General features: G+C 39.3%; 2 protein-coding genes and 1 pseudogene across 3 annotated transcripts; 1 reads left to right on the forward strand and 2 right to left on the reverse strand.

The window, feature by feature from the left end:
- Positions 1-671: 671 nt before the first annotated feature.
- Positions 672-5912, reverse strand: azin1b (antizyme inhibitor 1b). Of its 2 annotated transcripts, none has more exons than XM_085396099.1 (11): positions 5744-5912; positions 4833-4955; positions 4399-4596; positions 4080-4253; positions 3653-3825; positions 3335-3548; positions 3133-3207; positions 2784-2949; positions 2555-2664; positions 2225-2442; positions 672-2143 (listed from the first exon to the last, which is right to left on the reverse strand). In XM_085396099.1, the coding sequence occupies exons 3-11, from the start codon at positions 4498-4500 to the stop codon at positions 2068-2070; spliced, it is 1308 nt and encodes a 435-aa protein (XP_085252225.1). In that variant the 5' UTR covers positions 4501-4596; positions 4833-4955; positions 5744-5912; the 3' UTR covers positions 672-2067. The 2 variants fall into 2 exon arrangements, with proteins under 2 accessions (XP_085252225.1, XP_085252224.1); XM_085396098.1 differs by having other exon boundaries at positions 4833-4976.
- Positions 5913-9839: 3927 nt separating this feature from the next.
- On the reverse strand, positions 9840-11167 carry LOC146643865 (uncharacterized; annotated as a pseudogene).
- A 1242-nt stretch (positions 11168-12409) lies between these two features.
- atp6v1c1b (ATPase H+ transporting V1 subunit C1b) lies at positions 12410-22402 on the forward strand. Its single transcript, XM_085396364.1, has 13 exons — positions 12410-12560; positions 15080-15260; positions 15384-15451; positions 15635-15720; positions 15847-15941; positions 16135-16226; positions 16878-16976; positions 18610-18678; positions 19743-19835; positions 20120-20213; positions 20443-20540; positions 20638-20761; positions 21497-22402. The coding sequence occupies exons 2-13, from the start codon at positions 15129-15131 to the stop codon at positions 21593-21595; spliced, it is 1149 nt and encodes a 382-aa protein (XP_085252490.1). The 5' UTR covers positions 12410-12560; positions 15080-15128; the 3' UTR covers positions 21596-22402.
- Positions 22403-23002: the final 600 nt, after the last annotated feature.

Consider the following 23002-nt stretch of genomic DNA (forward strand, 5'->3'; position numbering starts at 1 on the left):
TTAGCTTAAAAAAAACAAAACAAAAACAAAACAAAAAAAAACCCCACAAACTTTTTTTTTTTTTTTTTTTTTAAAAACACCAATAACTAAAAAAATAAATGTAAGAATAATACTGGTTGGTGCAGCACATTCTTGGCCGTTTAACACATCAACTTATTTCAGTTTTTAGTTCAAGTCTACTTTTGTTAACTAGCATTCAATTTTTGTTAACTTTATTAACCACAAGATTCGTGTTAGGTGTTTGTAGTTTTTACAGAGTAAAAATGAGGTGATGTCACTAGATCTGTGAATCACTTAAAGGCCGGGTTTCTCTATAACTAGGCTGTTGTAGTAGTTTTCTTCAGATTTAAAGAGTCTGTATATCCAAGTAAAGTTATTGTCTTCAAAATAACCCTAGCTGTGGGATGCAGCAAATTGCTAAAGCTCCAAATTATGCTGGCTTACAGGAACAATGTTGTATTTCCAGTCCCTCCACCCACCAATGCCAAAAACCACACAAACACCAGATGAAATGATTTCAGTCAGAAATGTATATTAAATTAATCACTTATTACTTTAACGAGCACAATGTACAGTCAAAGAACAGGCTATGGTCCATTAGTGCCTTAGACAAGCAAATTAATACATTAGTCACTCATGACACACAGGGGCGAGAGTTGATTTAAAAAACAAACAAAAAAAAAAAAAAAAACAAAAACCTGATGCTTCAGGTCATCTTTAACATGAGTGAACATGTAGCTGTAGAGGAGACTGTGCAGGAAGTCCCTCGACTTCAGAGGCATGAAAGGTCTGTCCATGTTATTTAGCATTTGCACTGCCCCAGAGAGGTCTGTGTACAACTAGCATCTCTCACTTTAAAGATACAGACATGTACATCCATATCTGACACATACAAATCATTTGTGTTTGAGCATGTGTCAAAAGAAGAAAAAAAATAAAAAATAAAAATTGAGAGAGAGAGAAACCCCCCTCCTTCCTTTGTTGGTTTTCAGAGCCAGCAAAGGAGCTAGTGAACAAGGTCCAAATCCCCTCGACAAGTGTCACAGTATTTTTCCTTTAACCCACATAAGATTTTGTGCCTTTTAAACCAGATTAACCTCTGAGAGAAAGGAGTGCACTGAATACAGTGTCCCTGTATCCAAGCTACAGCTCAGCACAGAGGGAATCTCCTACAGTAATTCCATCAGGGCTTTCGAGTAAAAGGAAACCACTGAGGTCACAAATGGAAATCACAGCACACGTAATCCATGTATCATTTAGAAAACAAAAAAACAAACAAAAACCCAATAACTTATCACAAAAACACTTAAATGGGCCATTGCAATAATACCTGGGCAATAAACACACAAGGATGGAGCTTTAAATTTGCCCAAATTATATCTGAATCCAATAAATATTAAAAACAAAAACAAGATGCATTGAGTGAATTGCAATACAGAAAAATACATCATTGTCATTATTTCATTTAAGCAGCGCCAAGTGAGGAGTCCGAGGTGCGGAGTCCGAGGTGCAGAGTCCTCACGTGGCAGTGATTCTTTTAAACACTTCAAAAATTGCCTACAGACCAAATGTACTGTTCTCAGACACAGGAGCTACACAACTATTGATAGGTAATCAATACAAAGCATGTGATTCAATGGATCTAAATCAATTGTACATTTTGTAAACTGAATTTTAATTAGGAAACAAAACCACCCCAAACATATGGGGGGGGGGGGGGGGGTCCCATCTCCAAAGAGTCATCCATTTTGTTGCATAATGTCATAAAAGCTTGGGCAAGAGTTCTTTTAGCAAACAGATTAAAGTCGCAAAGAGTCAAAACTAGGGTCATCTTCCAGGAAAAAATTTGAACTGAGGTATCAAATAACCAACCGTGTGTCATTGCTGGAGGTACAAAAGTGAAATTCTGGAAGAAATTACAGGACACTGCTGTTTTCCAAAGCGGCTGGAATGTTGACCACATTTAACCCCTCATCCCAAACACCACACTGACCTCTCCTCTCACACAGTGAAAGCAGAGGTAAGGCAGATCTGTGCAATAAAATATGGGACAGAGGCCGAGGGTACTTAGGGACTGTACAGGAGAAACGAGAAGTTCTTCATGGCGCCACCCAGTGTCACGCCGGCCTCCTGCATTTCGTACCTGAGGACAACAGTGTGACGATCAATTCTCTTAATGTCTTGTTGCTACATTTTCATGAGTGGCAGACACCAACGCACTCACCAGTCAGAGGTGGAGACTGTGTAGTAGATTGGCAGTGGGGGGGCAGTGGAGAGGCAGCTTAGGTCCTCTAGGCCGCACACCCCCATGTTGGAGAACAGAAGCCAGTCTCCCACACTGAGCTCTGGTAGTAGGCAGCGCTCCACCACCTGGTCTAAGGGGTCCAGTGAGGGCCCCCAAAGGCTGCTGGCATACATTGCCTCCTCAGCACACAACGCACGCTGGGGGGCAACAAAACCCATCAAAACAGGCAAAAAACAGACAACAGTAACCATGTGCGTGCTATCACATGATCTATTCAGTCATGAATTGAGTTTAGTCTCCTCTACTAACCTTGTGTACTGACGGGGCAGGGATGGAGTTTCCCAGCAGCTTGCGGCCAAATGGACCATAAACACCCTCATTCATGTAGTACAGGAACTCAGTATCCTCATTGTTCTCACCTGAGTGAATACATTAGATAACCATTTTAGAAATCTAAAACAAGAGTTACTTCAACTAGTTTGGTTCTGATTGTATGAAAAGTTAAATAATCACAACCTCAGAGAGTAAAGTAACTCACCTTGAGCTAGGCTGTCCCAGTGGCGAGTCACCACCTTCTTGCCCATAATGTTGACAGCCAGGCTGAAGGCGGAGGCCACGTAGAAGCTGCCCGGCTGGGCCAAGACCTGCACACCAGAAAGCTGGGGGAAGTAGGCATCCAGCAGTGGCCTGACTGCAGTTTCAACCTGCATACAGTGAACAGACAGATCAGATATTTTCAGATTAAAAAACAAAAAGACAAAAATAAAGGACTGGATCATAGGAATAAATGCTTTTGCTTATTAGCTAATAATAAGCTTCTTGCTAATAAAGCAGTTAAAAAGAAGATTGAAGCATTTCTAAATGAGTCACTTCAGTTCACTACTTGCCTGTTTCAGCTGAAACTCCGAGCCAGTAAATCCACCACCAATGTCAAGGATGTTCATGTTAAACCCCACTTCCACCTGAGTAGATACAGACAGTTGTCATATCAGATAAAGTCATTTCAAGACAGAATACTGGGGGGTGGGGAATCAAGTTAATATATGTCTACTACTAGAGTTATGATTTCATAATTAGGACAGCACTCACCCCCATGTCAAACACACAGCGGGCATCTGACAGTGCATGGGTGTAGGCCTGTTGCAGGTCCTGGCAGGAGCTGGGGATGTGGAAGGTTACCCCCACCACCTCGACTCCCAGCTCCTTGGCTGCTTCCAGCAGGTGCCGGCAGCTCTTGAGAGAGGAGCCGAAGGTCATGCTGGTCTCAGCCGCGTGGGCCTCTGTGGTCAACTGCAGCAGCAACCTGGAAGGGGTGGGAGGGGGGGTCAGATGCATTTTAAATTAGACCATGGATCTTCTTTTGGACTTTGCGTTTATTAAAAAAAAAAAAAAAGTTTGCTCATTTACTTTGCATTAGGATGCAGACGGGCAATCTTGGACAACTCTGCCTCATTTTCACACACAAGATGCTGGATGTTGTTCTTGGCAGCATACTTGATGTGTGCCAGTTGCTTGAACACACTTGAGAGGATGATGCTTTCCGGTGGTACACCATGATCCAGCACCAGGCTCATTTCAGCCTGCAGGTAATAGGATGCACAAAAATAATAAATAAAATAAATAAATAAAACCACACACTCATTAAAACAATCAAAAGCAGTACTAAATGCGTTGCATAAGTTGAAAGGATAACAGTCATCAGCTGACTACCAATCAATGATGCTTGTAATGTAATTTCCCTTAAAAAAAAATGAAGTGCTTACATAAGAGGATGAAGCACTTTGCAGCTTAAAAATAATTACTGACTGAGTCAAAACTACATGAAAAAGCTTACCTTGTTGGCGCAAATGAAGCCCAGGCCCAAGGATGCCAGCAATTCAATGACTGCAGGGCTGCTGTTGCACTTGACTGGGTAGTAGGGCTGCACATGTGGCACCAGGCTCTGCCAGCACAAATGCTGTCGCATCAGTGCACCGAGATCACCCACCACAAAAGCACTTTTCTCCACCTGAGAAATCAGAAAGAAGGTAGGGTGCAGGTAAACAAATTTATCAAACATGTATAACTACAAATCCCATCAGATTAAGTAACTCACTGATGCAAAATAGAATTCAGGGATAGCCTCAAGAGAGTGTTATAGAAGCTGAACTGACCAGAGCCTGTTCACAGATGTGTGCATCAATGACATCTTCCAGAGTCACTCCTCCCTCCAGTAGTTCAATGATGTAGCTGGGTTGGTCAGTGAGTCCTTTCATCTCAACCGTATTCCGTTAATCCGACAATCATAAAGAGCAGATAAACAAGTCAGGGGGTCACGACTGAGCCAATGGGTCCTGCCGGTATGCAACAAACTGGAGAGAAGAGGGAAGAGACCAAAAAAACCAAACAAACAAACAAACAAAAAAAACAAACAAAAACAAAACAAAACACACACACACACAGAAGAAGAAAGGAATATATGACTATGGCCTTTAAAAAAACCCCCAAACAAAACAGCTTTGTGTGCAGAATTGAGTCCTTCTCCCACACACACCTTCACTATAAAAATGCATGCATCTTTGTGTATAAGACACACATAGCTACTCACATGGACAAGTCAGGAGATGGACCTGTCCCTTTATCAGCTAGGATCCCAAGGTGGCTCAGCGTTGAAGTTAAAGTGCTCCCGGTAAAGAGCCGCCCCTAGGCCCTCTGGGTAGCGTTCATACACCTGTGCAGAGACAGGGGAGCCCTGAAGTACAAGCACTCAGTATTAGATATAGATCCAGAGGAAAGACACTTTCAGGAAACATGTAGCACAGCGTTCTTAAGGAGGCTCAACAATCCTGATTGTTGCTTTTGATGTTTAGGTCTTATCTATTGAATATTTGTCATGGGTCAAAACCTGAATGACACAACACCCCTATCGGTTCAGTTACACCCGACTTAATGCCTGTAACTGAACTACTACCCCTGTCGTTAGTGTTTTTATGGCTGCTGGTACTCCTTACGCGATAGACGTCCAAATAAAACACGCGCATGCGCTGTAGTACTCACAACAGTGTCACAACTTGACAAATTGAGTATTATTTCAATGCGCAGACAAAGCATAACCCCTAACTAGAGCAAACTGATGTAATACGTTACATTTGACTAGTTAAAAGATATTTGTATTGCTCAAAGGAAACGCCATTGTGACAAAACACACTGCTGAAAGGTTCATGGAAACGACAGAACCGCTAACTGACGACGGAAGGAGCTTACGTTAGAGCTGGGTGTCCTTAAAATTTCAATAACAAGCCGCTAAATGACACAATAAACGAATAAAAGCTACATAGTGGTGCCGTGACTGCGTCACAATTTCTTAATACATTGAGTTGAACACGAAAACACCCGGAAAACACATATTTCAATATGTGGCTCGGTCATGTGCAGCAAGAAGGCAGAAAGACGAGCCCGCCATGTTACGTCCGCCCGCTGAACCCAAAGAACTCAATCGAAGTACTTCGCTGTACTTACGTGAGATAACGGCCAGAAGGTTTTGGAAAATCGTCTTCTCTTTTTCGGCGGAATTTTTAAAGAGTAGTGGGCACAATGATATAAGAAAGAAAGACGGCTGTTTTTGCCATATGTCTAGGCGAAGAACGCGCGTCGCTCGAGTAGTGTCTTCTCTGCCTGAGAGTGGGGTGGAGATAGACTGGAAAAGGAGGCTGGGGAAGAGGAAAAGGTAATCAACGGCTCGTGGGCGTGGCTTGAACGTTCAGTTTGACCAATTAACGCTCTGCATTCGTGAGCGCATACCAAATACGCATTTCCGAAAATTATACAGGCTGCAGTACATCTGTGATGTTTTTTCAGGTTGCATAACCATAAACTTTCCAAACAAGGCCACCCAGTAAATGAGCTCAAGAATACAACTGCTCCGTTTGTCAGGGAACAACTCACACGCACTTTTGTGGTTGCTACAGAGCTATAGCTGCTATATTTTATATTTAGGAAAATATGTATAGGAAAATACTATGTATAGGGCATAAACGCTATGTAAAATAATAAACAGAATGTCAAAACAATATTTTCTAGAAAGCAGTAATTGTTTTTAAATGTCACATTTGTCAAAAGATATCAGCAATCAGCATCTGTCTAATTTCCAGAGATAAATAGTATTGCTCAGGCGTGGCTGAAACTTTGCACCTGCTTTGTGTTTAGTTCAGCAGTTCGCTGTGAATGAACAACGAACACAACAGATTAAAATAACATATTTTCTTGATTTCTGTTGAATGCAGTATTTAAACGCTCTGTGAGTGTGCCAGTAAGGGTCTGCTGTCTGCATCAAACTTGTGGGAAAAAGGAAGAAAATACCTGAACATTACCACAGCAAGTTTTTATCACATTAGTGGAAAAAACACACAGACCAGATGAAAATAGCTATCTGTGCGGAGTGTATACTTTTATATCTATGGTTTTCATTTACTGATTATCTTCCAGTATTCTGTTTAGCCAAAGAGAAAACTTCTGGTCTTATTAGCATTACGACTAAACACAAATGCGCTGTAAAATGTAAGCAACCGTCTTTGCATATAAAAATCACATGGACAAGGCAGGAGATGTCCGACTATTAGTTATAGAATTCCAAAATGGAATTATTTCTAAACATATTAATGCAAATATAAATTATACTTATAGCCATGCTGGTCAATTTCCAAAGTACATTAAAAAACAATATGCAATAAATATGCCATCACTGTGGATTCTTTGCACCTGTTGGCAAATACCTTCAGATTATTTGCTATCTTTATGAAAGTCAATGGTGACAAAACAAAGCACATTAAATTTACAATAGTATAATAGTAAAATAGTGTGCTTTGGATTTCTGTTAATTGCAGCATTTCTGCCTGTAACCAATTTCAATTTGTTTGATCTTTTTCTTTGGTGTAGTGGTTTAAATACTTATCTGTAAAGAAAAGAAACTAACAGGCTGAATGGTGAACCACAGCTGAATAATATATTATCAAGTCCAAGTTATGTTTAGTCAGTTTTTTTCAGTATTTTGTATTATTTTGTATTAATTGTTGTCTGTTGTGGCTGTATTGACAGTGTGCATGTAAAGATGGATGCATCCCCACTTCAGAATAAATCTAACTATGGGTTACCTGAAGCTGAACGTGAACCTGAGGCCAAACATCAGAGAATGTATGCATGGGAATAAGGCCCGCACTTGTTAAACTTGATTAAAAGGGTATCTAATTAAGTCATACCCACTCAACCTGCCCTGTCTTTAGGTAGCCACCTGAGTCTTTTCCTAAAGCTTTGCTTGGTCACTCACACTTTTATGACACTGAGAACACAAAACATGCAAACAAAACACGCTCCCCGTTTCAGTTGTACACGTTTTGGTATTGGTGCTTTCGTCACGTGATGAAATAAGATGTGAGAGTTCTTCAGAATGTTCTGTTCTTTGATCCTCAAGATCTGTCACGGTCATCATAGCCTTATTTTAGCTGCGATAATTTCAGCTTAAAAGGGATGTAAAATTAATTTCAACAAACACACAGTTCAGTATGACGCTAAAGCACTGGAACACTGCAAAGATAAGTGCGGAAACACAGCCTGCAGGCACTTTAGTCGTATGACTTTCTGTTGCACCCAACCAACGTGTTGCACGTCTTCACCCGTGTGTTTGTAAACAGCGTAGAGGTCCTAGAGCGCTTATCTTTGCTTTATGACACTGCAGTAGACACAATGTTCACAAAACAGCATGACCCAGAAATGCTTAACCAAACAACATGGAAACTGTTTTGCACATATTGCAGAAACAGCTAAACAAATGACTGTACTTCTGAAAAATTACTCTAAAGCTTACTCTAAAACTTCAAAGTCTATTTGGGCAATTTGGACAAGAAAACCATCAACTGAAGTATAAAAGTATGTGCTTCAAGTTTCATATCGGGGCCCATGGGGTCAGGAGTAAATTAGATTTAGTCACTGTTTGTAGCAAATAAATTCAATTTGCCACCATAACTAACAAATATTTTCAAAGTTAACACACTTTCCATTGTGTGAAGACTGCAGTAAGAAATCTGCAGGGATGTTTCATGTGCTCACTGCAGTTTAAGTAGTGTTACTAGAAATATTAAGACAGAAATGGCAGTATCACATTTTAAAGGGCCCGATGACTAAAATGCACTCACTGGCCACTGTGTTAGGTACACTTGCTCAACTGCTCATTAAAACAAATATCTAATCAGCCAGTCACATGGCTGGAAATCAGTGCATTTAGGTCAAGATGACCCACCGAAGTTTAAATTGAGCATCACAATGGTGGGAAGAAAAGGTGATTTAAGTGACTTTGAACGTGGCATTGCTGCGGGTGTAAAATGGGCTGATCTGAGTATTTCAGAAACTCTACTGGGATTTTCCAATGCAACAATCTCTGTAAGTGCAGAACAAAAAAAGAAGCATCAAGCCTGAAAAACACACATTTAGAGCAGAGGAAAAGTATTGAGTCTTTACTGGACTGTGTGCAGAAAAAGAAAAAACAAATTTCAACCTGTTTACCTCGCTTACCTTTTTACGCGGTACCTTTTTATGCCTTAACCTGCATAATTTGTGTCCACTACATTAATGTATTTGTGATTCAAAAGTTCAGTTTCTTCCTTTCTGTACCGACCTCTTGTGGTAAGATGTAATCATGGAACTGCTGTGCTGTCTTACTTGTCAGTTACTGCCTTTAGGTGGCACTGAATGTCTATGAGACAGCAATCTTCAGGTATTGGTAATGTGTCAGCAACCTCTATCTCTATACAGTACACTGCATACTTAACCTTTTTGGACCTTTTTATGTTGCTAGGCATATAGGCAGGATAATGGCATCACATCGAATTTTAAGTGTTAAATATACACAGTGACTGATTTTTATGTAAACAAAAAAAAAATTGTTTATTTGTTTACATGAAAATCTAAATAACCTGCTACTAAATAACCCTTTTGAAGTAACTCTCAGCAGTTATTTGGACATGAAATAGTTGGTAGACATGTTATTAACCCTATGAGAAAACTGTTACTTTTATTCAGGTACAGTGCCATCATAAGGCTACAGGAAACACTTTTATTCAAACACAATTTCTTATCAAAATGGCTTTAAAAGAGATCTGTGGCAGTATGTCATAGCTCAGCTGTACAGACTAAAGATCAAGTGTCAGGTGTAAAGAATAAATAAGACATAGTTATGCTTGATTTAGAGAGACTAGAACAAAGCTGTTGTTTTGTTAGTATATCCCCGTGCAACAGCTTTGTTCTAGCAGACAGTTTCCTGCACAACGTTTATTTGTACAAGCACTTTATACAGCATTTCACTGCAGGCTTTCCAGCCCACTCTCTCGCTCTAGATCTGTGCTGGAATAATTTGCAAGTGCACGTTAGCGAGGCCCCTTCACTGTCCACTTTTAAATCGCGTCTTAAAACCCACTTTTATTCTTTGCCTTTTAACCTCAGCGAGACTTAGTTTCTCTTGTAATGAAATTAGTTATTTAATTAATTATTTTACTTTTTCTTTTATTTGGCTTTTATTTATATCTTATGCATTTTATTATATAGTTCCTATGTACAGCACTTTGTGTCAGCTGTGTTTTTTTAAAAGTACTTTATAAATAAAGGTGATGATGATGATGTGGTTCTTCGCTACATTAGCAGTTGTAGTGAGCAGAACTGGTACAAAGTTTGCAATGTTGTTGAGTAGAACTTTTAAAGGATTTTTCTTTTTGATTTCTGTCAGGATTGTCTGGACCATGTCATCTCTGATGCCACGGGAGAAGATGGCCTGGGTTTCTATTGATGTGATAGTTTTGGAGACTCGATCCAAAGGGATCAAGGAGGGGGAGGAGGACGCTCCCAGAAGCCGTGCAGGATGCAGGGAACTACCCCTATTACCACTTCCTGTGCGGTGAGCAGTTTGGAGCAATGCTCCTGCTTCTTCCCTTTAAGGATTTCAATGTAATTTCTGACCATGTTGAGGAGTTTAGGTGTTCTGTAGAATAAGTTCAAGTTAAAAAGTTAAAAGAATGATCTTTTCAACATATTTAAAGCATCACAGAAATATTGAAACACTGTAGCTGGACCGTTAACAAACGTATGTCAGATGTAACTCACTGAAATTTAGGAGGTATGGCCTCTGGAAATTTAAGGAGCATCCAGGCTTGAAACTCTATGTCCCTCATTTTATTAATAATGCTCACTACCCTGAAACAGGAAACACATTAACAGTGCAGTTTTGTTTAGATATTATGTGAACATAATGAAAAAAACAAATCTCCAAATTACTACAAGTCTTGTGAGTTTTCTCTCACCAGTTTCAGTAGAGTTTTGGCTTCTTTTTAGTCAAACCCCTCAAGTTCAAACTCCCAAAGCCTTAAAAAGAAAACAAAACAGAGGTTTTCTCTCTGCATTTACACTTTAACACAAACAGACTGTCAGGTGTGACGGGGATGGTCTGTAGGTATCAGTGTAACTCACTGCTCTCTGCTCTGCTCTCTTTGCTCTTCTCCACCAACAGATCTCTCAGATTTTCAATAGTGATGTGTGATGGGATTTGATTCCCCTGCTGAAGTCTAAGGAACTCCATCATCGTTGGAATCTAAAAATAAAAGGAGCCATTTCATCAACACCACTCTCAGGTCCTCAGATATTACCTGATATTTTATGTCAACTGTGGGTCTTACCTGAGCCCTGTAGTGTGGAAGATGCCAGCAGATCTTCACAGCCATGTTGTAAATGGGTGTATTGAACAACACCTGTCAAAGAAATAAGAAGTTCCTTATTGCTACTTAAGTCGATTCTCAGTTTGTCAGCTTAAAAACCACATCAAATTCTTCAATTTGTTGAAATGCAGAACAAGCAAAAACTGTCAAATACCCTGATGGGTTTGTAGATTCTTCTACTTGCTTCCATTGAAATGTTGTTGTTATATCACAGTCGGGAATAAAAACTGTCAAATACACTCCAAAAATTGTGTAATGTAAAATGTCTCCGGACTGGTTGTTTGCTGCTCTTTGAGTTCAGCAGGAGGAGGTGAACCCACAGCTGGGAGTGGTTCCATGGTGTCTTGGAGGATCTTACTTCAGGTTCATGATCATAATTATATTCTTTCTGGTCTAAACCTCAGACAAGAGCTGGTCAGATGAATTGAGTCAGCTTTCTGAAGTTCTGCTACAGAAAGGAAACAAGGACAGCAACACCTCCACCTTTATCTGACAACACATCTTTGACGATTTGTCTTCTCAGTATCATAATAATTATATTGTCAGAATATTTTGGGTTGCTAAAAACAACTAAAAGCATAAAATTCCGTTTTCAAAATTCAGTACTGATGTCCCACATTATGAAAAGTTAGCCCAAACGGTGTACAATGGGTTTCTTTTCTGTTGACCAACATAAAAACTTTTCCAAAAAGCAATTAAAGAGATTAAACAAAGATATTTTGAAGGCATTTTGGAATTACCTGATTTAGCAGAGCTACTTACCCACTGTAGCTCAGTTCATGGACTTGAATTAGGAGGGACAAGAAAAGTGAATTCAACTGACTCCAATTTACTGACATCTAATGGTGAGATTTTACATACTGTAACTTTAATGATAGTCGAAAATAGCCCAGGCGCACGGCTGCTAGGTGAGTACACAGTTTGTGTAATATGTGAATAAAAATAAATATAAGCTTTACCCTCTTTTCCAACCAAAAGTTCCCAGTAGAGTTTTTGACCTTCAGCTGTTTTCTTTCCGTTTTTGTTTTTAATATCTTACACACACACACACACACACACACACACACACACACACACACACACACACACACACACACGCACACACACACGCACACACACGAAAAACATTTATGACTCGCACTCTCACCTCTTATTATTTTAAGTAGCTTAGTATAATGTATCTGTTACTTTAGCAATTTTCTCCCACTTCCCCATTAGGTTGATCTCTTTTACTATTTATTTATTACCATCAACTATTTGCTCAGTGTTAGTTTGATAAGTATTTTTTAAATATAAGGTAAATTTTACTTTTAATGAACTATACTTTATGCTTAAGTCTCCTTGTTCCTAGTACAACCTGCTTAAGACATGTTCCACTCAATCTCACGAGGAGTTGATCACGTGACAGCCGTTTGCGCACGCGCAGATTTCCTCCTCTGATCAGCTGACTTTGAGTGAGCTGCTCTGTTGAAGGAGCCCCGTGTGTCTAAAACCCGCTGTTGTCTGCGCTATGTGCAGGAAACTGCGTGTGTTTGGCTGAAATATACCGAGTGGACTGCGCGCTGAAGCCGTTAAACGCGTCGGTGAGTACCGCGGTGCTTCGGTTAGTGACGTCGTGACACCGTGAGGCTACATTGATAAACAAGCTGCTGGTAGCAGCAGTAAGCTAACACTGCATGAAACGGGTTTATTCTGCTGTCACTGATTTTTTCTTCTTTCCTTTCCCTGATACCGAATCAAAGAGCGGCGGTTTCTATTCATGTGGCATTCTGTGTGTTTAATCAAGAGGAGGGTCGCTATTTAGCGGTCTGCATCAACAAGAAGTTGATCATATGACAGTCAGTCAGCAGACATGGAGACTTGTCTGTCTCTCCTGTGTAGCTGTGATGAAATCAGCCACTTCTGTATGTCTGTGGGACTCTTTAAAACCAGTGGGAAATAATGAGGAAGTTCAAGATTCAGAACCAAATAAGAATCAAAAGAGGAAGAAAGAGGATTTTTACATGACTCATTCAGTGTTAGTTTGACGTGTGTGTCTGTCTAATGCAAAGTGATCGGAAAGCACTGAGATTTTTCTTAATCAAAAGATGTGAGAACACAGTTTAAAGCAGGGTCTGTTGTGGATAGCCACACCATTGAACTGAACTCAGTTCTGTTCAATATTAATTTGATCTTTTGTATTTGATCTGTATTTCTTAAACTTTGTACCGATAATGTTTGCTCACATCTTCTGAGCGTGCCTCCTTAACTTTTAGAGAAGAATACAAATCTAGCAGTGATACTGACTTAAAGTTCTCTGCCTGTAATGAATCAAGAAGCTAACTGTACGTCCAGAGAAACAGAATCAACTTTTTGGGATTTTCTTACCTGGATTATTGAGAATGCATTTTAACAATCTTAGTTACAACATCAACAACATGGTTCATTTTTAGCAAAGACTGCACAACACTAGGTGGCTGTAGCTCAGGAGGTAGACCAGGTGTTCTAATAATCAGAAAGCTGGATGTTTGAGCTCTGACTGCTCCAGTCTGCATGCCTTAGCAAGATACTGAACCCCAAGCTTCTCTCTGATGCATCCATCAGAGTGTGAATGTCAGATAGGAACCATTTAGGTTGGAAAAAGGGCTTGTGTGAATGAGGCATGTATAGAGCGCTCAAGTAAAGTAGGAAAGCACTATATAAAAGCCAATACATTTACTTTTCATTGAGCACATAGCTGCTAACTCCTTTGTAATCTCAAACCCTTTGGCTATCCTGTGTTGTGGACAAAAAGTTAAAATTGTCCGCTTCGTATTTTTAACTGAGGCTCCAGATTTCCAGCAATATGCTCGAATTATCTTGGTCTGGTTCACCTGGAGAGGGTTATATTCTCAAATCTTTCTTTTTCTCAAGGCACATTAGTTCAGCTGTCTTCCACACACTCTAGTACAGCGGTCCCCAACCCCCGAGCCTCGGACTGGTACCGGTCCGTGAGTCGTTTGGTACCGGGCCACGAGAGTTGAGGCTCAGGTGTGAAATGTATAGTTTTCAGGGTTTTTATTGGTTTTCAGCGTTATTTTGTTATCGTTTTTATCGTTTACTCTGTTTTCCTTGGTCTCTTCACGTGTGTTATGAATAAATTTTCTTTTTTTCATTACCGGTACTAGTTTTATTTTGTTGTATTTATCCGCGACACCTTAAAGGCCAGTCCTTGAAAATATTGTCGGGCATAAACCGGTCCGTGGCGCAAAAAAGGTTGGGGACCGCTGCTCTAGTAAACTCCATCAGAAGCTGGATAACTTGTGTTTTGGCGATTTTTGTGGGAAATCACACAGCTGGTCTTCACTTCCTGGATGAGCTTGGTTAAGAAAGTCCTTGTTGCTTTTGCAGCTTTGTTGGCTAAATGTCAGACGTCCGTCCCTGCTATGCATCAGTCAAGTTCTTGTATTTTTCAGTGTGTTTAGTCTCATAATTGCGATTTAGACTGTAATCCTTAAACAACAATTTGCTCTCCACAAACAAACACACAGCTTTACCTCTGACTTCAGTCCATGTCTTATTAAAAACTCTACACTCAGCTTTCAGGACTAGCAAACTCACATTTCTCATAAATGTTGGTTCCAAAGGAACATTTACAGTCATGCTTGCATAAGCATACCTATGTACATTAAAAAAGAAAATAAAGACAGCAAATTTGTATTGCGTATCTCCACAAAATCAGAAAAAATTGTAAGCTATTATCTCATTACAGCTTATGGTGAGGAATTTATCAAAGAATGTTTTGAGACTGAAAACAGGACAAGCTGCATGATGTATACTTATTTACATTTTAATTCCAATTTCCCACCAACCTAAAATGGGCCAATCAGGAAAAACCAATGGCTTGGATATGGCCGTACATTGGGCCCAGGTCTGGTCTAAAGGTAAAAGTAAAAGGTAAAAGCCATGCATTCATATGTTAATTAAGTAAAGATGCAAAATGAATAACCTGCCTCCAAAGCATTAGATAAGTATTATTATATTATCAGATTAGGATTTTACTGTAGCATTTCAGGTAGTGCTGCCCATTCACTAAATCGAAAACATAACATGAAAAAATTAAATCTTGTTTTTTCACCTTCAGTAACTTCCTTACATCAGCGGCACGGGGGACAAAATTCCTGCCAGCAGCCATGACAGAATTCTGGTTGATCTCGGCTCCCGGGGAGAAGACCTGCCAGCAGACCTGGGACAAGCTGATGGTGGCCACTACGCGCACCAACAACCTCTCCACTAACAACAAGTTCAACATCCCTGACCTCAAGGTGAAAAAACCCCAAAACACAGCAGTCCTCTGTGGCTAAGGCCTCAGTGATGAATGCATAGGTGGACACCAGCGTGGCCATTATTTGCCTTTTTGCTTATGTTTTCTGGTCTACCTCTAACAGGTTGGGACTCTGGATGTCTTAGTTGGCCTGTCAGATGAGCTGGCTAAACTAGACACTTTTGTGGAAAGGTAAAGTTTACTGAAACATGACAGAGTTTTGTGTAATGTGTTTGTCAGGCAGCGGAAGAGTTGTGAGCTCAGTTTTATAAAGAGTGAAAGAAACCTTTAGATAGAATCATGCTAATTGCTGTTTCGTTTTTCTGTTCTCTCTGCTCGTTTTCTATTCACTACTCATCCTGAAATCGGATGCAGTGTGGTAAAGAAGGTTGCTCAGTACATGGCCGATGTTCTGGAGGACAGCCGAGACAAAGTCCAGGAGAACCTGTTGGCCAATGGAGGTAACCTCTGCTTACGTAATCAGGCAGCTTCTTAGAAAAAACAAGTCTATTTGCTTTACAGCTATTAAAGTATATGGAAATGGAGATTGATGCTGATGTCTTTGATCTTGTTTCTACTTGATACAGTTGACCTGGTCACCTATGTCACCAGATTTCAGTGGGATATGGCGAAATATCCGATCAAACAGTCTCTGAAAAACATCTCGGAGATCATTTCCAAGGTAAAATCAACTCTCTTTGTAAATTAATTATTAATGCATTGTGTTGTATATTGCTGAAGTCCTGGTTGATGAGTTGAGATTTCATCTATTGTATTAAGACATAAATTGTCCCAGAGTACACTGACTATATCGGATTTTTCCAGCTGCACTGATCAGCGATGATGTATTCACCCATACCTGCTTGGTTTTCTAGCAAGTGACTCAGATAGACAACGACCTGAAGGCCAGAGCTTCGGCTTACAACAATCTAAAGGGAAACCTGCAGAATCTGGAGAGGAAGAATGCGTGAGTAAAACAGCCGTCACTAGCACAGACGTTTGTGGACACAGTGGACGAGTAGCTGTTGTTGTACTTGTTTCAAGTCTGCTTGGAGTCCATCTGTGCATGGTTGAAGAGTTGTGTGTGATTACAAGGAATTTAAAGGGCACATAGTCATCTGTGCTGAGCCTCGTAATGAAATGTGTGTCCCTCAGACTACAGCGCACCCTTGCATAAATATGGGCCTATGTTGGCCCAGAGCGCTCATGCAAAAGAAATTATTCATCTCACAAGAGTTACTTTTGGTTAAGTGAAAGTTAACAACAAAAACAAAAACCATGCTTTTTTTTTTCCATTCATTGTGTTTCATTGATATTGTGGAATTGGGTGCTCTGCATTACAAGCTTTCACACATGGACACTATATATTTATTTTTTAATTTTTTAAAAAAAAGCTGGATTTAGAGTTGCACTGAAAATTTGTATGTTATGTGCATTTTTGTCACATGTATAGGATGTTTTTCTCATCACTGTAGAGTAAAACAATATTTTAGGTTGTTGCCTGAGCATAATGTGAAAACATCTTAGCTTTAATAATGTTAACAATACTGTTAGTATGTAACTTTATTCAACGTCTGTTTTCTTGTGCTCTGTGTATATGCATGTGTCTTTCTTCTAGGGGGAGCTTGATGACCAGAAGTCTGGCTGACATAGTGAAGAAAGAGGACTTTGTGCTGGACTCAGAGTACCTGATTACCATGCTGGTGGTCGTCCCAAAGTAAGTGCACCAGCATCATTGTATGCAGTGTGTGTGTCTTGTGAATACTTATTTTTTGAGCGCTTCTATTCATGGTGCAATCCCAGTTCCGAAAATGTTGGGACGCTGTGTAAAATGTGAATAAAAACAGAATGCAATGATTTGTAAATCTCATAATTCCCACATTTTATTCACAGTAGAACACAGAAAACATCAAATGTTTAAACTATGAAAATGTACCATTTTAATATAAAATAAGTCATTTTGAATTTGATGCTAACAAGTGTCAAAAACAAGGCCATGTCTAAAAAAACTACTGTGTCGCATGACCTTGACAAGGAGGCATGTCAAAGGATATTGCGTCCATGTTTTGCAAGGCCAATATACCCATAACTCAGAGCAAAAAAAGTTCAAGGTGAACTGAGGCCAAAACAACAAATAAAAACTTTTAAGGAACACTGCTACCTAATCCTTACGTGAAGCAAAACCAAACAAAAAGTGTGCTAAACTCACAAGCCAGAAACGAAGAGGGAGTTCAGCCCTTCTGCTTTAGTGATACACTCACACAGTGAGTGAGTTAAGGTATGTAAAAAATATAAACACCAGCTAACAGTCACAGGGTCTAGCAGAACTAATGTGTCTCCACAAAAAACATGCACAAAACTATCAAAGGTTTGGAGGCCGAGGGCAGGACCAGAACGCTGCTGCTGTCATTTCTGTTAGGAAAGTGCTGCTGGGAGTAGGATTTTTATGTTATTTTATTTTTTCAAATACCAGATGTTGATAGGGACCAATCAGCAGCTGGCATGTCACCTGGCCCAGCCATGGATTCAGCCAATCAGGCGGAAACCTGCATAGAGAGGCTCAAAGGTCCTCAGAGGTTGAGAGGTCACTCTCCTATATATAAAGCAGTGCCGAGAAACAACACTAACCACGTTCACGTGTGGAGTCTTTGCATTTGTAGATGGCGCAATAAACTGTTTTCACAGATGGTGATTTCTGGAAGTGTTCCTGAGCCCACGCAGTGATTTTAATGACAGAATCGCATGTTTTTAATGCAGTGCTGCCTGAGACACTGAAGATCACGTGCATCCAATAATGATTTTCAACCTTTTTGCGCACAGAGATTTATCTTCTTTCAGTCATTGTTGATATTATGTATTGCAGGTGATATGTTTAAAGAAAGTCCTCACAATTGTATGTTGAGAAAACAGTTTCTTTTAACCACCACTTACATTTAATTTTCCAGCCGTTTGTTGCCTTTTTTTTTTTTTTTTTTTTTTTTTTTTTTTTTTTGAGATGCTTTGATGCCATCAACCTGAAAATTAGCTCAGATTTTAATTAAATTGTCCATTTTGTCATTGTAAACATTTGATGTTTTGCATGTCCTACTGTAAATTGTGGGGTTTATGAGATTTGCATGATAATTGCATAAGGTTTTTAATATTTTACACAGGGCTCCAATGTTTTTGGAATCTGAGTTGTAGACAGTGCGAAGACGTTTTGTGATCATTAATTTATGAGCAAGTAATTTCATAACTGTACAGAATTTGGCTGTGGTAAAGGTTAAATTTTTAATTTTGGTCTGAGAATGGTTTTTATCAAAATAAAATAAAAGTCAAAGATGTTATTTTCTAATTTCCACCCTCATCAGGACGAGCTACGCTGACTGGCAGAAGACATACGAAACGCTGGCTGAAATGGTCGTACCACGCTCCACCAAGTAAGTCCTCCCTAGACGCTGCTAAATACAAAAGGTACAAGAAAGGTCTGCTTTTAAATATATTTGTGCATGTCATGAATTGCACATGGCTGTTCCATGTTATTATGATAACAGTTGAGGTAGACCAGAATTTTTACTTCCTGTGTCTTCTTCTGAGTTTAACTTTGCGCTTGACTCTGATTAAAACTGGAACCATCTCACGTGTGAACTGTAAAAAATTATTTGACCCGTATTAGAATAGAAGACGTTACGTGGTTGACCTGTAGAAGGCAATTGACCCTGTGTCAACATGGCCAGGTGATTTAGGACATTGTGTTTAGACTTTCTGGGCAAATGTGACCTCAACATCCTGATGATCCAAATCTGGAGCTGTCTCAGCAGGAAGACAGTTTGCATAGTTTGATTAAACAGAGTTTATTCTTAGCTGAAAATATTCTCCAGTGTTGATTTCTATGGTCACCAGTGAGGGATGTTTCACTTTATAGTATAATTATAGTTATAGTAAATCCAACTTAACAGGTATCAACAGTTCTTTTCCTTTTTTTAAAACTCCTCTAAACTGGCATGGTGGTAAGACAAGCCAAAGTGTATCAGTTTTTCCAACCTTCTCAGTGTCTGGTTTAACATGAATTTCTGTATTTTTCTCACTTCAGTCATTTTTATTTTCTGACAAACTGAACTGTTTTTATTAAAGTGTAGTCCAACTTAAGTGAGTGCAAACATGTGTGGAAACATGTGTGGACTGTTGTACTATTACTATTTTAAACAGTCCAATTTGCAACGTTGCAAAGGTCAGCAGCTGAAGAAAGTAAATTACTGTTAAATAAAATAAACGTAAAAATTTTGTTTTATTGAAATTTATTATTTTTATACTAAAAAGTTTGATTTGCATTTGAAATGTATTTTTATTATATTACATAATGTTTATTTTAAACATTAAATTTACATTTAAATATAAATGTATTGCATCTCTGTGTGGTTGCATTGTTGCTCCACAAATACAAATACTCTGCTGTATTGATATATTTTCCCACACCTCTTGTGCATTCTGTCCTCATCTCCAGGCTGCTGTTTGAAGACAGCGACAGCGGTCTGTTCAGTGTCACCCTCTTCAGGAAAGCTGTAGATGACTTCAAACACAAGGCTAGAGAAAACAAGTAAACTCTTCCACTTCTGTTTAACTCTGAAAAGCTCATATTCTTTTGAGTAATGTCTAAAGCTTATGTTGCGTGTTGCACTTGATACACTCCAGCCAATCCAGCTTTGTGTTTTCTCTGAATGACAAATGTTTCCTTTAGTTATAAATGCTCCATAAATAGATAAGTGGCTCATGAGGATTTAAGTAGGGTGTGTGTGTGTGTGTGTGTGGGGGGTAGGTGCTTGATTATACTCATCTCTGTGAAAGCTGATAGCCATCTCTCTGCTGTGTGTCCTGGCTCAGGTTTACAGTGCGGGACTTCCAGTACAATGAGGAGGAGATGAAGGCAGACAAAGAAGAGATGACACGCTTGTCCACCGACAAGAAGAAACAGTTTGTATGCCTGCTGCTTACTTCAGTAACAATGTGTGTAGTTAGTGGAGCTCGCGCTGTACAGAAAGAATTGCTTTTGTAGTACATCTGTACATCCTTTTGCAGCTGCTGTTTATAGTTAACTAGTAATCAGAAAGTAAGCATGCCGTTTCATTTTCATATTGCTGTGGTATTTATCACCCTTACTTTTAAGAATGGTAAAAATTGATGATATGTTGTTGCATTTAATCTAGGGCCCTTTGGTACGATGGCTGAAGGTGAATTTCAGTGAGGCCTTCATCGCGTGGATTCACATAAAAGCTCTACGCGTGTTTGTGGAGTCGGTGCTCAGGTGAGTTGTCTTGCAGGAGATTATGAATTTATTAATGTACAGATGTGCATCCTTTACCATCAGGCTCTCGAATTCATGGTTACCTTGTATTTCATAGATATGGGCTGCCAGTCAACTTCCAGGCTATGCTGCTTCAGCCCAACAAGAAGAACATGAAGAAACTCAGAGAGGTGCTGTACGACCTGTACAAGCACCTGGACAGCAGTGCTGCAATCATTGACGTGAGTCTCAGCAGCACATTTGTTCATTACTTACCTGTTTGTTTGTTTTTTTTTTTGGCAGTGTTAAATGAAGTAATCTGAGGACTGTGTTATACAGTAAAGTAAGAATCCACCACAGATTATGACCTCGAGTCTAAATGACCTTTATACTAAAAACACAAACTGGATAAAGGATGAATGCTGGTTTCCAGTTTGCGTCACAGTTGTTTTTGGAGTGGCTACAGGAGGTAGAGCAGGTCAGCTACTAATCTTAAGGTTGGTAGTTTGATCCCGGGCTACTCCAGTCTACATGCCAAAATAACATTGGGTAAGGTACTAAAACTCAATTCATTCATCCCAGAGTGAATGTGTGTGTGAGTAGGTAAATGAGATGTGTTGCGTAAAGCACTTTTGAGTGCTCACGTAGAGTAGAAAAGAGCATCCATGCTTCCATGCTAGCTGCAGGTGACTGCAGCAACCACTTGCCAACTGGTTGGGGAATGCACATTTTTCCCAGCGGCCTTCGGTTGCGTGGTGGAGGAGAGATAACTGACTGATCACTGACCGGTTTCTAGGCCTGCATGATGCATTCATTAGTACTAGTTAACTGGTTTCAAAGTAAATGCCAGCAACAACTGGCCAAGGGAAAAAGAGTTGCTGATTGGTCTTTATTTAAGTGAGGAAAAAATATTTTTCCAAAGAGAACGATAATGTATTGTCATATTCTCTTGTATAATTACTGTTCTCTGCCTTCAGGCCTCCATGGACATCCCGGGGCTGAACTTGAGCCAGCAAGAGTACTACCCCTATGTTTACTACAAGATCGACTGCAACCTGCTGGATTTCAAGGTCTAGATACATTATCATCACGTGCAGGAGTGTTCTGATGTGACACTTTCACATCCACAAACCTTAAATTATTTTTACTCTAGACTTTTTTTGTGTTCTTCCTTCTTTTCCTGTGTTTTATGTTCCTAGTACATTCCTGGGTCTCCTCCCTTATAAGTTGTTAGGAATCAGAGTGCTGATTAGCGACTGTACTTAGGATCTGTTTTAGAGGTAAACTGGTCTCTAATCACAACTTCTGTTCCAACATACTTAAATGAGAGCTAACTTTTTTGTTGTCTTTTTCTGTTTGTGCCACACTACTTAAGTAAACAGCTTCCTCCATCTCAATAGTTGGTATTCCCTCATTGCTTCAAATGCTATGTAAAATACAGTGTTTTTACTGTCACTACTTCCATACCCTACTTGTTAAAATTAACATGAAAGGTATATGTGGGGTAAGTGGGAATAAAAATAAATAAATAAATCAGTGTGCGTGTTAACTACAGTATTTATTTCAAGCCTCCAAAATCAGTGAATATGTTTGTTCAGTTTTTTAAAAGTGACGTGTTTATAGCTCCCTGTAAGGAATGCCTGTTTGTAAGTAGATGTTGACAGTTGTTTCTGCTTCTCAAGCTAAAACCTGTGAAACACTGAAACTGGTCATTTTACGGTACAAAGAAGCAATATGTTCGCTGATCTTATGCTCCTGTGATTTCTGTATATCAAGCCGTTTGAGAACAATGAATAATGTGTATATGTGCAAATACTGTATTGTCAGTATATCTATAAATTAAAACATATTTAAATAAATGTGAAATTAAATACTCTATGAAAGATCCTTGACTTTGGCTTTTTATGCTGTGTAAACCTGCTCAATAAAGTAATGGGGGAAAAAAAGATAAAGGCTAAGTTGTTAAGGGGTGTGACGATTTATGAGGAAATAACATCTCTCTGAAATAAAGGTGTGGTTTTAGGTACTACAATGACCATTTTAAGGTTACTGTTGATACAAGATACACTAACAAAAAGCGTATCTTAAAGATAAAACATACACTAATCAGTTAGACAAAAACAACCATGTGCAAAATGACCAGACTCTTCAAAGAGATGCAAAACAAAGATAAATGAATGCAAATTGATTCCAGTGACAATGCTGAGGGATATCAGGAGGGTGTGAGGTTTTGTCTTATATCTTATTCCAAAGTTCATCTTATTTTTCTCTTTGTCCATGTATATGCATGTGTTTTTACACAAAGATGCACATCAAGCTCATAATGATTCACATGTTTGTTTTTTCTCATTATTTGGCTTTTTGTGTCTTTTACAAAATACCTACTCTACATATTCAGTGTTTCTTAATAAGAAGGAGCATATTATTCATTTTCTGTTACCAAACACAGCTATCCATCCACACACGCATTTGTGGGCATGTTT

Source organism: Rhamphochromis longiceps, linkage group LG22 (assembly GCF_057381845.1).
Source record: "Rhamphochromis longiceps isolate RC_006_pf linkage group LG22, R_longiceps_female_GT1.1, whole genome shotgun sequence".
NCBI lineage: Eukaryota > Metazoa > Chordata > Actinopteri > Cichliformes > Cichlidae > Rhamphochromis > Rhamphochromis longiceps.